General features: G+C 41.6%; 1 protein-coding gene across 1 annotated transcript in view; it reads left to right on the forward strand.

Annotated features, from left to right (window-relative positions):
- ACAT1 (acetyl-CoA acetyltransferase 1) overlaps positions 1-15167 on the forward strand; it is an 82607-nt gene that overhangs the window by 47496 nt on the left and 19944 nt on the right. The window contains exons 7-9 of the mRNA XM_030200263.1: positions 4022-4172; positions 5494-5589; positions 9607-9720. Coding sequence (XP_030056123.1) covers positions 4022-4172; positions 5494-5589; positions 9607-9720 — 361 coding nt within the window. The remainder of the gene's footprint in view (positions 1-4021; positions 4173-5493; positions 5590-9606; positions 9721-15167) is intronic.

Genomic DNA, 15167 nt, shown 5'->3' on the forward strand with positions numbered 1-15167 from the left:
TTATCTATGATCACCTGATTTCTTAATCCCATCCTCCATAACAATCAACTATGTTATTTGTCCGGGCATCCTTAGCCCCGTCCCCAGACATATTCTGGGACTCCCTAAAAACTCTCCCGTATTCATACCTGTTAAGCAACCATAACCTTGAAAACAATACTTTAAACTTTCAAACATCTCCCACCATGATACCATTTCATGCGGGTTAATCCCCGCAGGTTCCGTTCACCAAAGGAGAAGGGCTTCCCCAGGTGCCCGTCCTAGCTCGGACCTCCACTGCAAAAGTCATGTGTCCAGTTCTTTCATTTCCGTGTCTAGGAATCTTTGAGCCTCCTGGGCTGTCTGAAAGGATCTCCACTGATTTTTATGCTGGATCTTAAAATGGCTGGTATAGTAACATGAATCTGGTGCTCTTTGGCAACCAGTGTGGAGCATATGGGATGAAAGCGGCGTCGTTGTTCTTGTACTCCTGCCGAAATAGTCCTGAAAAATCTTTACTGGGGCATCCTCATAGCGAAGAGAGTCTCGCTTCGCTCGAATCCTCTTAGTATTTCTTCTTTATGTAGGTAATTAAGCACTTTAATAATGACAATTCGTGGTCTCTGCAAATTGGTTGCCAGCGCCCTAGCCTATGGGCTCGCTCAATACACAACTCTCCTCGACTATCTGATAAGGCCAACTCTTTTTTCAGCCACTGTTTCTAATAATTGTCCCAGGAGTCTTTCTGGGACCCTTTCAGGGATACCCACAATTCTCAGATTACATCTCCTGGCTCCGGTTTTTCCATATCCTCCATTTTTTCTTGTTGCAGCTTAAGTTGAGTCCTGAGCCTGGCAAGCTCCTGTATGTTTTGGGAGCTGGAGTCCTCCACTGCTGCTATCCGCGGTCTCCGCCTCTCCCACTCTTTTCTCCGTTTCGGCTCCTGAAGATTCTAAATTTTTTAATTGTCCTGCCAACAGATCAAATCGTGGATTGAGGGCTGCACTCACCGCTGCTGTTATTTGCGCCAGTTGTTTATCAGTAAATTCTCCCCCAGCTGTACCTTTCAAGTCCGCCATTTTGTGGCTAGGCTTAGGAGGTGTTAATCTTTCTTTGTCAAATTTTGTGCCTCTACGGGTGATTCCAGATGGCATGGGTTTCAAATATTGCTCCATACAATCAAATATACTGCTCTCAGTCAATCTCCCAGCACTTCGGCACGCAACACAATTGCCATTAGAGAAATGCCTCTATCCAGGCGCTTTTTTTTTTGTTTTTTTTTTTGTTCGGGGCCACAGACCTCGTGGGGTAACTATACTGGGCCTTCCGCCCACCACCTCACAGCATCGTGATTACATGCTCTAGGATATCCTTTTAATTAGCTGGCAATTCAGGCACCCAAAAGCGATTCAACAAGCCATTCAGTTAAAGTTTCTTCCCTTTATCTCGGGGATGCCTCTATCCAATATACTGTCTCAACCACCGAGAGAGCGTGTCCCCCAGCTTCACTCTTCCAGCTCTCAGGGTGCCCCCTCTAGATCCGTTACCAACATTGGCTGTTTGCTTCGTGCCCCGAACTTAATAAAGGGTACTCACTACCACCTTCTCCACAGCAAGGCCTGGACCTCCCCTGTCTGTAGGGACTCTCGTCTCTCCTGTTGTCTGCCCGTAGCTCTTTTTATTTTTGTTTAAAGAATCCGGACTTCCTTTGCCGCCGCCATCTTGGAACCGCTCGTGTTCGTTTTAAAAGTTGCTTTTTATACTGGGTATGGCGCCGGCAGTGCCTCTTCTATGCTCATCAAGGTCCCGGGTGCTCTCCGTGCTCCCTAGATCGTTTTTTTAGGAGTGGGATCAGCGATGGCTAAAGACGGGCTGCCTCTGGGCGGAGCGGAGCTCACAGCACGACGTCCATCTCGCTGCTCGTCTCCACCGGAAGTCTCTGAGTCTGGTTTAAAAACCAACTCTGTAAGGGTTCATCTCAGTGCTGTTAGTGCTTATCACCATGTAGAAGGTAAGCCCATCTCTGTACAGCCTCTAGTTGTTCGCTTCGTGAGAGGTTTGTTACTAACAAAGCCCCCTGTCAAACCTCCAACTGTGTCTTTGGGATCTCAACATTGTTGTCACCCAGCTGATGAAAGCTCCTTTCAAGCCACTAGATTCCTGTCATCTGAAGTATTTGACCTAGAAGGTTGTGTTTTTGGTAGCGGTCACTTCAGCTTGCAGAGTCAGTGAGCTTCAGGCCCTAGTAGCTGATTCACCTTGCACTCAGTTTCACCACAATATAGTAATTCTATGCACACATCCTAAGTTCCTTCCTAAGGTTCCATCTTACTCGTCCTACCAATATTTTTCCCAAAACTACATGCCTATCCTGGCGAGAGTGTACTGCATACCTTAGATTGCAAGCAAGCTTCTATATGGAGCGGACTAAAGCCATAGACAGTCCACCCAGCTTTTTGTTTCTTTTGACCCAAACTGAATGGGGTTAGCCATCGGCAAGCACACAATTGCCAGTTGGCTAGCGGATTGCAACCAGGCTGGGCAGACTCTAGAGGGTCACGTCAAGGCTCATATTGTCAGAGCCATGACTATGTCAGTAGCTCACTTGCGATCAGCCTCAATAGAGGAGATTTGTAAAGCTGCAATATGGCCACCTGTCCACAGATTCACACCTCATTACTACCTTGAGCAGGATACCTGACATGACAGCCGATTCGGGCAAGCAGTCCTGCACAATTTTTTTGGTGTCTAGGATTCAACTCCACCCTCCTAGGCCCAGGTTTGTCCTGTTTCAGGCTGCACCTCCACACCTAATATGTCTATAATTTCAGGTAGATTGAATTTCAAGCTTCGACATTTTGAGTCCCTATTGTTCTAGCATTGTTATTTTCACTGAGCATGGTAGCTAGGGATTCCCATCTGTGAAAATACAACAGCCTGCTTGTCCTCGGAGAAAGCAAAGTTGCTCACCGTAGTCAATGTTCTCTGTGGACAGCAGGCCAAGTATTCTTATATACCCTCCCACCTCCCCTTGGAATAGTATTCTTTAGCTTTATACAATGACTGAGGGACCCATGCCCATGTGTCGGGCGGAAGGCACTAGTGTATGCACAGTGGGACGCTGCTAGAAAGTTTTAAGTATTATTGGTAGTCAGCGTCCGCACTGGGCTCCATCAGATGACATCACCCATCTGTGAGATTAGTTGGCCTGCTGCAGATGAGTAACTTTGCTGTTAACACACTTAACATTTTACTTGCCCACAGTTAATCCAGCCGTAGAGGTAGCTTTACTGCGGGTGCCTAAATGAAGCAGGGGTAGGCATAACTTAGAATTTCTCTTATGAGTGTAAATGGGAGCCCTACCTATGTTTCGCCCATGTGTAAACCCCTTGCAAAAACGAGCTATATAATTTGGATGCGCCCTTACTGAGGAGCTCTTGGGTGGAATATTAACATTTACATGCATATGTGTGCACATCAGTGTATTTTGTACATTTATGCACACAATGCATGTGTAAATGTAAACATCCTGTCATAGAATTGCCCGTCACATCCTCCAGCTACATCTTGCTGACTGGCTTTACATGAATGAACTGAAATTAAATACAACTAAATTTGGAAGCCACCATCTTTTCTAGGTGCCTTTCATCCTCTACCTAGCCTACAATTATCATTAAGGAAATCGATCTACTTTAGAAATTCAGTGATGTCTGGGGATTTTCATTAGGGGGCTCATTTTCAAGATCCAGATCATCAATATGGTCTCTAAATGTTACTTTATGCTTAGACACAGTCTTTGTTTTTGAGCCTTTTTCTTACTAGTGTCACGCATGAACTGGGTGTACAGTTGGTGGTATGGAAAGAGAGGTGGGCAAACCAAGAAAACAAGTTAGAAATAAGAGGGGGGGAAATGGAGTTGAATCTTTTTGAATAGTTTGTGGTATTCCAACTACTACCGGTACCAGATAGCTTTCTGATTTGTTCAGTTTTTAAACTTTGTGGCGAAGCTGCAGTATGATATATATATTTTTTGTTCACTTAGGGTAACTGTGCTGAGAATACGGCTAAGAAGTTTAACATCTCACGAGAGGAACAAGATAGTTACGCTATAAACTCTTATACTAAGAGTAAGAATGCTTGGAAATCTGGCATTCTAGCAAAAGAAACTGTACCAGTCACCATTTCCCAAAAAGGTATGTTACAAAGTCCTTAACAAGCTATCTGTGTTTTCCCTACACAGTATTTTAATCTGTATGTTTGACATTCATGACATGGAGAAACCTGGGTCTTTGTTTATTTGGCAGACAGGTGTTGCACAGACTGCATCTTTGAGAGCTCCTTGCCAGTCTGCGTTATGTTGTGTGTTCTTTCTTTGGCCCGGCAGTTTTCTGTTCCTCATTGCAGACTTTCAGTTCAATCGGAATCAGCCTTCACTGGGTGCTTTCATCCACCTATATTTATATATTTTTTAAACACCCTCTTCCCAACCATTGCAGAGAACACCCTCAGCTAGAGGCCACAAAATGGGGTGGGCTTCTGGAATCCTGTAAGTTGTGATATGTCTGCTGTTGTGTGATAGGCAGCCCGAGCAGCAAAAGCCAGGCTCAGGTATATGCTGCCTCCTCTTCTTGAGAGATTTCCTTTAGCACTGAAAGGTTAGATCAGAATCTGTGCCACAGTTAGTCTTTGGCCTCTTTGGGACAGACAACCAAGTTGACATTTATAATGATCGAGTTTCATGTTTGGGGGAAAGGTGGTAATTTCATAAGATTTTAGTAGCCATAGGGATCTTGAGCAGTAGATGTATGGAGCAGACAAACACTAGAGACTCTAGCAGAACAGCAGCTGTTGAGACTTTTTTGAGACCAACAAAAAGTCTTTATTGAATCAAAGACTTGAGAGAGCACCGTGTTTCAGCTGTGTGCCTGCCTCGGGAGTCTATAAATAAATACCGTAACCATTAAAAACAATGAAATAATAAAACACATAAAAAGCAAACTTAACAACACCATGAGTGATTTAAGAAAAAGTTAAAAAAAACTAAAAAGGCATCACATAAAAGATGCTAAATCATGAAAAGTATAAATGTGAGTGACTCAAAAATATAGCAAAGGGTAACATATTGCATTGCAAATAAGAACTATTGAATGATTAAGAATGATGCAGATAATAGCAGAGCGCTGACCTGTACAGATGATATCAAAATGTATCTTATCACAATACACAAAACAGCATATATAAAGCAGTCTAAATAAATAATAAATATCTTTATGCTGATATATAAATATATAATTAAGATATTCTGTAAGGCATTTGATATTATATATAGTGCTACCTTTAGAATCCTGAGTTTGGAATCATAGCCAGCTACTGCCAAGAGCTGGTCTTGATTTAAATGCAGCACCTGTTCCTGGCGCTGTTCATATCCATCAAGTCTTATTTGATTTGTTAACGATTGGTGTCCTTGCAATTGAAATAAACATAGCTAATGAATTTTTACTTTCTATTTTGTAGGAAAGCCTGATGTGGTAATAGAAGAGGACGAAGAATACAAACGTGTTGACTTCAACAAAATTCCAGCTTTAAAGACAGTGTTCCAAAAGGAGCATGGTAGGTATCGTAATGGAAGAAAGTGTTTCAGGTTCAACCTGAAAAGTCTTTACTGAGAACTTTGAGATTTACACATGGTTTCTAGGTGTTGAGTTGATCGATACAGCAGAAGACTTCCGACTTCTACCACTTGTTTGCAACTTAGATTTTATTAAACATTTTAATAGAATCTGTACAGTGAAGACTACGTTACAACCAATTTCTCCTTGTCTAGTTACACCCACTGGACAGCCCCTCAGATTGAACAACTTCTGTTACAGGAGGTAGCTGCAATGCCTGGCTCTTGGAAGAAAAAGGGTAGGACAAAAACATTTTTGGTTGAAAACAGAAAACTGATGCATTTAAAAATTTAAATCCAGAAATAAAATGCACTGACATTCAAATGGGTACTGGTAATCTTAAAATACTAGTACACTTCAGAAAACAATGGAGTTGGCGCACCAAAATGAATGTTGAAATTCAGCATTTCATTCTCTTCGCAAGAACATTAAAAACAAAAAAAAAATCACAGTAGTTTCCTCTTCTTCTTGGAACTGAGGCTGTGATCTAGCACCATGAACCATTCACAGCTACTGGGCCTCTCCCCCTCTCTTACACATAACCCTTTCTGCCTCAGCTCAGCCCTTGCTGTAGTGGTGCTTAATCCTCCAGACTGCAGAGACATTGACCTTCAGTCAGGCCTCTGTCTTTCACTGTTAAATGATGGCTGAGGTGCCTTCCTTTGGGGGCTGTGAGTGTTGCATCTAGGATATCTTTAGTTGTCGCTGGTTTAAGAAGTGAATCCAGATTCTCAGCATGACAGCAGGAAGTAGTTGAAATGTTTGAATAGCATACGTCTGCCTTTTCTTTAGATGCACTGGGTTTGTTTTCCAATTAAATCTTTGACCATGGTCAACTCAGTCTATGGGGCCATCCAACACTGTAAATGCGTGTTAGATTTTCGTGTAGCATGTAGAGAAATTTCACACGTTGTAGATAATCTGAAAATCAGGCTGACTATGTGGTCTCTGAGAACCACTGGTTTACACATTAATAAAGCCTTTTTCGTACTTTTAGGTAAATCTGTTGAACTGGTGAGTATCTCAACTGGTCAGTGTCAGTTGGGATTGCTGAAAACATGTAAGACAAAAGGAAGACTGGAATGAATGCATGTAGAAACTCTAGAAAGAGTAATAGAAGTATTTAGAGTCTGATAGGTACTGACGGGGAGAGAGATCTTGGGGTGATAGTATCTGAGGATCTGAAGGCGACAAAACAGTGTGACAAGGCGGTGGCTGTAACTAGAAGGTTGCTAGGCTGTATAGAGAGAGGTGTGACCAGCAGAAGAAAAGCGGTTTTAATGCCCCTGTATAAGTCGTTGGTGAGTCCCCACCTGGAGTATTGTGTTCAGTTTTGGAGGCCGTATCTTGCTAAGGATGTAAAAATATTTCACAATCCACACGTGTTTTAACAACCTTGAATAGTTTTGTATCATCTGCACATTTAATCACCCATTGACCGAAAGATGAAAGTAACATGGTGGAAATGGTTAGTAAAGGTGATCAGCTGAACAGGATGCTTTAATCTGTAATTGACTAAAATACCCCAAGGTCATGAGGGAGGAAGTAATTGCAAAACCTCAAGTAGAAATCAAAGAGATGCAGTGGTTGAAATATGGATATCTGAAGAGAAGGTAATTTGCAGATATTCAAGGATACTGAAAGAACCATTAAGTGTACTTTTCAGTGACTCATAAGAGACTGAAATTATACCTACTTAAACCTATCCTGGTGACTCTGTAGCCTTTAGGGTTTTCTGGATACCCTGCTGAATATACATGAGATAAATTGACATGTATAGAATCTGCAATGTATTCAAATTTGTCTCACACATATCTTGAATATCTGACTGGTTGTGTGACCACAGGACAAGTTTGGGATGCCCTGGTTTATACTGTAGCTAATATGATGCTTCTGTTTAAAAAGTAAAAATTAACCTGCTAGTCTCAAACAGGAAAAATAGCAGAATCAATAGCAGAGGTGATATTTTGCCAGGGCCTTTGAAATAATCTGTCAGGAGCTAGACTAAAGGAGCATTGTAATACATGAAACAATGCAATTATATTGAAATCTGGTCAGATGGTTCTAAACTGTTTTCTCATTGGGTGCCTATAATAACTGGAAAGTTAAAGGACTAAGTATCAGTTACTTTCTTTTAGGCACATTTCTCCCAAGTGAAAGCAGCTGTTGGAGAGGCTCTGTCTGTGTTTGTCCGCCTACACGCATAGGGACAAACACATACCCTAGTGGGATACTTTACTATGCTATCCCTCACTCAGTCCTCAAACAGACAGGCATGAGTTTGCAATTGAAGAAGGGGAAAACATGCCATTTTGACACACTTTCGATGTTCACTTTTTGACTTGTTATACTAACTATAAGTGATAGTAGTATGAATTGAGGTGTTGCTATATTTTCAGATTATAGACAAGTATTAAGTCTGATAATACTGAGAGTGTGAAAGAGTTACAGGCTAACTTGGGTAAATTTGCAGCATGGACAAGATGACGGTAAATAAGGTTCAACAGGAACAAATATAATTTGATGCACCTTGAAAATGAAAACAATTATGTAGAATATAAGGAAACACATACAAGGCCTTTTTCTAGATGTGGCATTTGAAAACCCTGCTGATGGTTCACATCCAACCCAAACCATTGAGATGCCTACTGTTCTAAATCTACCCCTCTCTAGACCCCCGTAGGACCCTTCCACACGGAGGTGTAAAGAGGGTTAGCTCATCTAAGAGGGTTTGTACCACCTCCCTGACTTCCAGTGATACCCCTTCCCATGGAGGCCGGTGCTGGGGAGGCATCAGAAGGCGTAGTTCGAATCTTATTCCCATGACCACAGCTTTCTGTCTCTTTGGATTAAAGTGCATCTTTGGCCATTTATGTTCCCACATATATGTTATTAGAAATCGGCCCTAATTGATGCAGTGTGGAACCTTACTTGTGTGTGGGGTATTTTTGTAGAACAAGTGACAGGTAAAGAATGGATAGAAATAAAAACAGAAATAGTTTAGTTATAGAAATATTCTCTTTATTCTTACCAAGTCAGACTTCAATCAGGTACATTCAGCAGACAGATTCTGGGACCAACTGACCAGAGCTTTGCCGTCAAGAAAACGTTGGGGAAATCTTCCGAAAAGTGCCTGGGTGCCCAGTCCTTATATACCATCTGGTCCCCATACAAGTCTATGGAGAGTCTAATCTTGCATAACCTCTGAATCATACTTTATCTCCGGTCAGGTGCCCATCTCTCCTTTCCGTTTCAGCTATTGCAAGTTATTGTGCAATTTCCCTTTTTGTAAACAACTTTTTTTTTTCCTTTTTATGAAGATATATTAATTTCATATCATCTTGTGATCTGGGTGCCATCTTATAAAGACAGACTCCATGTTATGAACCAAACTTCTATCATTTCTGTCTTTATTTTCTTCATCGTAGGTGTTACACTCAATTTAGAAGTTGCAACAGGTTTCTTTAAGACTCACCAAGCAGCCTGCTCTTGCAGGCTCTCTCCTATAAGGCCATTATCTGATTTTCAGGCCTAGTCAGTACTTATCAGCTGTTTAAAGCTATGTAGCTTGGCCCACCACTATTCCAGTAGATAGGCCTCAAGCTAGATCACATATTAACACTACATTTTAAGAAACTGGACTTCCTAGGTTGGTGCAAAATAAGTGCCTGTCCTTGAGTGCTTTTATTTTATTTATTTATTTATTTAATAATATCAGCCTTGAAGAAAAGGATTGCAAAGTCTGCTTGACCCATTGAGTGTACTATTTCTTGTACCAACTGCAAATCCTAATGAAAAATGCTAAACTTGTCGTTGTTCTCTGAAGCCTGTTTTAAGAATGACATCCAACAAGAGTCTTGGGGACTTCATAACAACCACTTACCCTTGTTTCCTAGACACTTGTGACTCATATGGAAATATTTGACTTCGTAAAGATGCACCTCGCTTGTGTTTTCAGGGACTGTGACTGCTGCAAACGCAAGCACATTGAATGACGGGGCTGCTGCTCTGGTTGTGATGACCTCAGATGCTGCCAGTAAGCTCAAGGTTAAACCACTGGCAAGAATTGCAGGTGAGCCCCTTATCTTAAAATGGATTTATTTTTGAGGCAGCCTGGTGGTTGAGTGGCAGTCTTGGGCAAGGGTAGCGTTCACAGCCACTGGAGGGTTAGTCATTGTGCTACCGTGACAACTAATGTCCAGGTTTAGGGACCATGATGAGAGGGTTCTAGTGCATGGCATTTGGTTAAGCTCGGTTGCTGGAATGACTGGGCTAAGTGAGTTAGGAAGGGATAAAAATAAAAGGAACCCCATCTCCCTCCCCCTGGATCATTGCAAATTAAGGTTTATGGCACCAGATCCCAGTCCTTGTTCTGATTGCTGGAAGTCCAAAGGAGCAGGAGGAAACTGAGTATCCCAGTGTTCTCTCCTAGATGTTTTGAATGGATACACTACCCGGCTGATTCTGTTCACTTGTCTTTAGATTGTTCTCTTGTCTTTTAGATTGTAAGCTCTTTGAGCAGGGACTGTCCTTCTATGTTTAAATTGTACAGCGCTGCGTAACCCTAGTAGCGCTTTAGAAATGCTAGGTAGTAGTAGTAGTAGTGATTCTACTGACCATCTGGTTAACTTAACTGGCAATTTTTATAATACTGTGCAGTACTGCTGACCCCCACCTGGCAAAACCTTCTGGGGAGAACACTGTACCCACCTCCCCACTACCTCTGTTTTCAACAAAATGGCCATAAACTACAGAGTTAGCTATCACAGGCACTATTTAGGAGAAGATCATGAGAACAAAAGAAATGCTATGCTGGGTCAGACCAAAGGTGCATCAAGCTTAGCAGCCTTCACTGACAATGATTAATTTAAGTCACTTGGTAGTACCAACCAGATCCCAAAGAACACAGATCCATTTCTTGCATTTCACTCCCAGGGATGAAGTGTAGCATTCCGAGATCTATTTGGCTTATAATTGTTTATGGACTTCTCCTTTAGGAATTTGTCCAAATCTCTCAAACACATCTGTGTTGGATGCCTTGACCACATCTTCTGGCAACAAATTCCACAGCTTGATTGCTGATTGTGTGATAAAATACTTTCTAGTTTGTAAGGAATATTAAAGGTTTTATTTAGGAGAGGTGGAAAGTTTTGAATGATTTTAATTTGTGAACTGCTTCGATTTGTTTTCATTAACATGTAGGCAGTATATAAAAACTTAGATTTAAAACAAATTATTTATTTATAAATAGCTGTTTAGTTTTTTGTAGTGTCCCCTAGTCCTGATGTAGTTTTGAAGGCATAAATAGTTCCCTTTTATCCATTCCACCCCATTCATGATTTTGTAAATCTCTACCGTATTCCCTCTTTTCTCCAAGCTGAACAGCCCTAATCTATTCACGGCAAAAGAGGGTCTATATCATTGTGTTGCTTTTCTTTGTATTTGTTCCAGATTCACTATCCAGCTTATTTTCCAAAGAGATCGCCAGCCATCTTCCGACACAAATCGGGAGATGGCCGGCAATCTCCTGAACCCTGCCAAATTGGTATAATCGAAAGCTGATTTTGGCCGGTGCCAACTGCTTTCCGTCGCGGAGCCAGCCAAACTTCAAGGGGGCATTTTGGCAGGGTACAGAAGGCAGGATGGGGGTGGGATTGGGGGTGTGGTTACGAGATGGCCGGCTTCACCCGATAATGGAAAAAAGATGGCCGCCTCTGGCGAGCATTTCGCTGGCTTCACTTGGTCCATTTATTTTTACGACCAAGCCTCAAAAAAGTGCCCCAATTGACCAGATGACCACCGGAGGGAAACGGGGATGACCTCCCCTTACTCCCTCAGCGGTCACCAACCCCCTCCCACCCCCAAAAAAACAATTTTTAAACATTTTTTTGCCAGCCTCAAATGTCATACCCGGCTCCCTGACAGCAGTATGAAGATCCCTGGAGCAGTTTTTTTTTATGGGTGCAGTGCACTTCAGGCAGGTGGACCCAGACCCATCCCTCCTACCTGTTACACTTGTGGTGGTAAATGGGAGCCCTCCAAATCCCCCCCCAAAAAACCCCTTCACCCCTTAGGGCTATGGTAGTGGTCTAGAGTTGTGGGGAGTGGGCTTTGGGGGGGGGATTTGGGGGGCTCAGCACCCAAGATAAGGGAGCTATGCACCTGGGACCAATTTTTGAAGTCCACTGCAGTGCCCCCTAGGGTGCCCGGTTGGTGTCCTGGCATGATAGTGGGACCAGTGCACTACAAATGCTGGCTCCTCCCACGAACAAATACCTTGTATTTCACCGGGTTTGAGATGGCCAGGCCCGGTTTCCATTATGGCCGAAAACTGAAGCCGGCCATCTCTAAACCCAGCGATCTCAACCGTAATATCGAAAGAAAAGATGGCCAGCCATCTTTTTTGAAAATACGGTTGGCTCCGCCCCTTTGCGGAGCCAGCCCCGAAGATGGCCGGCGCCGTTCGATTATGCCCTTCTATATCACATATAATTTTATTTTTTGAGATGATCACCAGATACAGTTGCTCCATGAATGTATACAGAGCTATTATAATTTTCTACTTTATTATCTGTTCCTTTCTGAATAGTCCCTAACATTCTATTTCTTTTTTAAAACTACAGCCATACAGTAAGCTGAGGATTTCAAGGTATTATCCACAATGATGCCAAGATCCTTTTCTTTGGTGGTGATTCCTAATATTGAACTTCACATTATATAATTAGAACTTGGATTGCTTAATCAAATTATGTAGACTTGACATTCCAAAAACCCGGTTTCTGCTAGCTTCATATAATTGGCTATACAGGCTATACAACCATTTGCCAAAAACTTTGCTAATATAGCCAGATTTATTTTATTTTTGTTTGGATTTAGCTTGCACCTTTTTTAGTAGTAGCTCACGGTGAGTTATATTTAGGCATACTAGGTATTTTCCTGTCCCTGGAGGGCCTGAAGTCTAACTTTGTACCTTAGGCAATGGAACTTTAAGTGATGTCCAGGATGACAAGGAGCAGCAGCAGGATTTGAACCTGGCTTTGCTGGTTGTCGGCCTTGTGCAAACCAGTGGAGCTTTTCCCTGCCTGTTTCTGTCTTTGTATAATGCTCAGTGTTACCTCTGTTTATTTTTTTCAGAAATATGTAGATATGCCTACTGTTGATTTTCACAGGTGTGTGATGAGGGCAAGGTTCTATTCTTTCCTTCCCTCACCGGCAGCATTCTCTTCACAGACTCCTTTCTTATTCCTCCAGCATCCTTTCCTCTGCCTTTTAACCATCCCAGCATCTTCCTGTTGCATCATCTCCTTCCTTCTGTCTCTCTCTCTCAGCACTCCCTATCCCCTCATAAGAACGTAAGCATTGTCATACTAGGACAGACCGAAGGTCCATCAAGCTTAGCATCCTGTTTCAAACAGTGGCCAATCCAGGTCACAAATACCTGGCAAGATCCCAAAAGAGTATAATACATTATTCTAGAAATAAGCAGTGGATTTTCCCCAAGTCCATCTTAATAATGGTTTATGGACTTTTCTTTTAGGAAGTAATCCAACCTTTTTTTAAACCCCACTAAGCTAACTACTTTTACCACATTCTCTGGCAACAAATTCCAGAGTTTAGTTACACATTGAGTGAAGAAATATTTTCTCCAATTTGTTTTAAATTTACTACTTTGTAGCTTCATTGCATGCCTCCAAGTCCTAGTATTTTTGGAAAGAGTAAAGAAGCGATTCATGTCTACCTGTTCCCCTCATCTTTCTATCCCCTTGCCAATACCTGTGTTGCTGTTCTTTTCATCTGTGCCAGCCATGGAACTCTCAGGTCAACAATTCTTGTATGCTGATCTTGTGATGTATGAGATTCGCATATAGGAAGAGCTGGCCAGTAAATTTTGAAGGTTCGCAGGTTCCCACTACTTCTGCTCTCCAGCCTCTTGTACAACTACTACTACTACTACTTATCATTTCTATAGCTCTACAAGGCATACGCAGCGCTGTACACCATACACAAAAAAGACAGTCCCTGCTCAAAGAGCTTACAATCTAGATAAGACAGGTAAACAGACAGAACAAATAAGGTAAGGGAATAATAGGTAAGGTTAAAGGACAGGGCAAGTGAGAAGTGGTTAGGAGTCAAAAGCAGTGGTAAACTATGCATGCAGTCAGACAGTAAAAAGCAGACCAAGTTCTGTACAGCTGAGAAGATTTATTTCCAAATACCCGACATGGCCACGTTTCACCTATAAGGCTGCATCAAGGATTTACAGTACACTGTTAACCAAATATACATAATACAATTAAAATCAATATTAAAAAACAAATTTAAATGATCAGTTTGAACACAAGTGGAATAGAAAATTTAGCAACATACATAATACTTCAACAAAAACATGCAAAGTTATGTTATAAAACTGACCATACATAATTAAAATACATACAAATGAATAAAGCCCAAAAGTGGCAGACAAATAAATAAAACAGCACAGCATAGTAAGCAGATTCACATCGCAATATGTGGTTGTTCCCTTGATAAAGCCAAAGACGGCGAAACAGGACCCCGTCGGGCGCACAAGAGTGAAACCAGATTGCAACTACATTGGCAGCACTAAAGATAAGTGTTCGTTTGATGTGACGTTTTGTTTATTAAAGTTTAAATTGGAGGTTTTTTTAGCCAATGAAGATTCTACCCCGGTTTAACAGACACGATTATGTTCTGAAACGGGAATACAGAGGCTTTTTCCTCCACTGATATAACACAATAGTAACTGTTGAATGTTTCTCAGCCACTCTGGTTAGTGAAATAAGCTTTGTTTCAAATAACAGTGACAGTATCCGATTTGAATAGAAAAGATACCTGGTGAACACCATTCATATATGAACCCAAAAAGGACACATACCTAATATAGGGCTAAAATGTGCTTCCCCTTACTTAGTAAATCCATATCCAAGACGGCCTGGAAAGTTAAAATTCTAAAATAAATACAGAATACTAACCTTGTGATTTCCAGTGGATTTTAAATTCAAAAGCAGAAAGCACTTAAAAATAGCAACTACTGGACAGAGTACATAAGTATTGCCATACTGGGAAAGACCAAAGGTCCATCAAGCCCAGCATCCTGTTTCCAACAGTGGCCAATCCAGGTCACAAAATACCTGGCAAAATCCCAAAAAAGTATAAAACATTCTATACTGCTTATCCCAGAAATAGTGGATTTTCTTCGTCCATTTAATAATGGTCTATGGACTTTTTCTTTAGGTAGCCATCCAAACCTTTTTTTTTTTTTTTTTTTTTTTTTTTTTTAACTCCACTAAGCTAACCGCCTTTACCACATTCTCTGGCAAAGAATTCCAGAGTTTAATTACACGTTGAGTGAAGAAACATGTCTCAGATTCGTTTTAAATTTACTACATTGTAGCTTCATCGCATGCCCCCTAGTCCTAGTATTTTTGGAAAGCATAAACAGACGCTTCACATCTACCCGTTCCACGCCACTCATTATTTTATGGACCTCTATCATATCTC

The sequence above is a fragment of the Microcaecilia unicolor genome, chromosome 4 (assembly GCF_901765095.1).
Source record: "Microcaecilia unicolor chromosome 4, aMicUni1.1, whole genome shotgun sequence".
NCBI classification, from domain to species: Eukaryota; Metazoa; Chordata; class Amphibia; order Gymnophiona; family Siphonopidae; genus Microcaecilia; species Microcaecilia unicolor.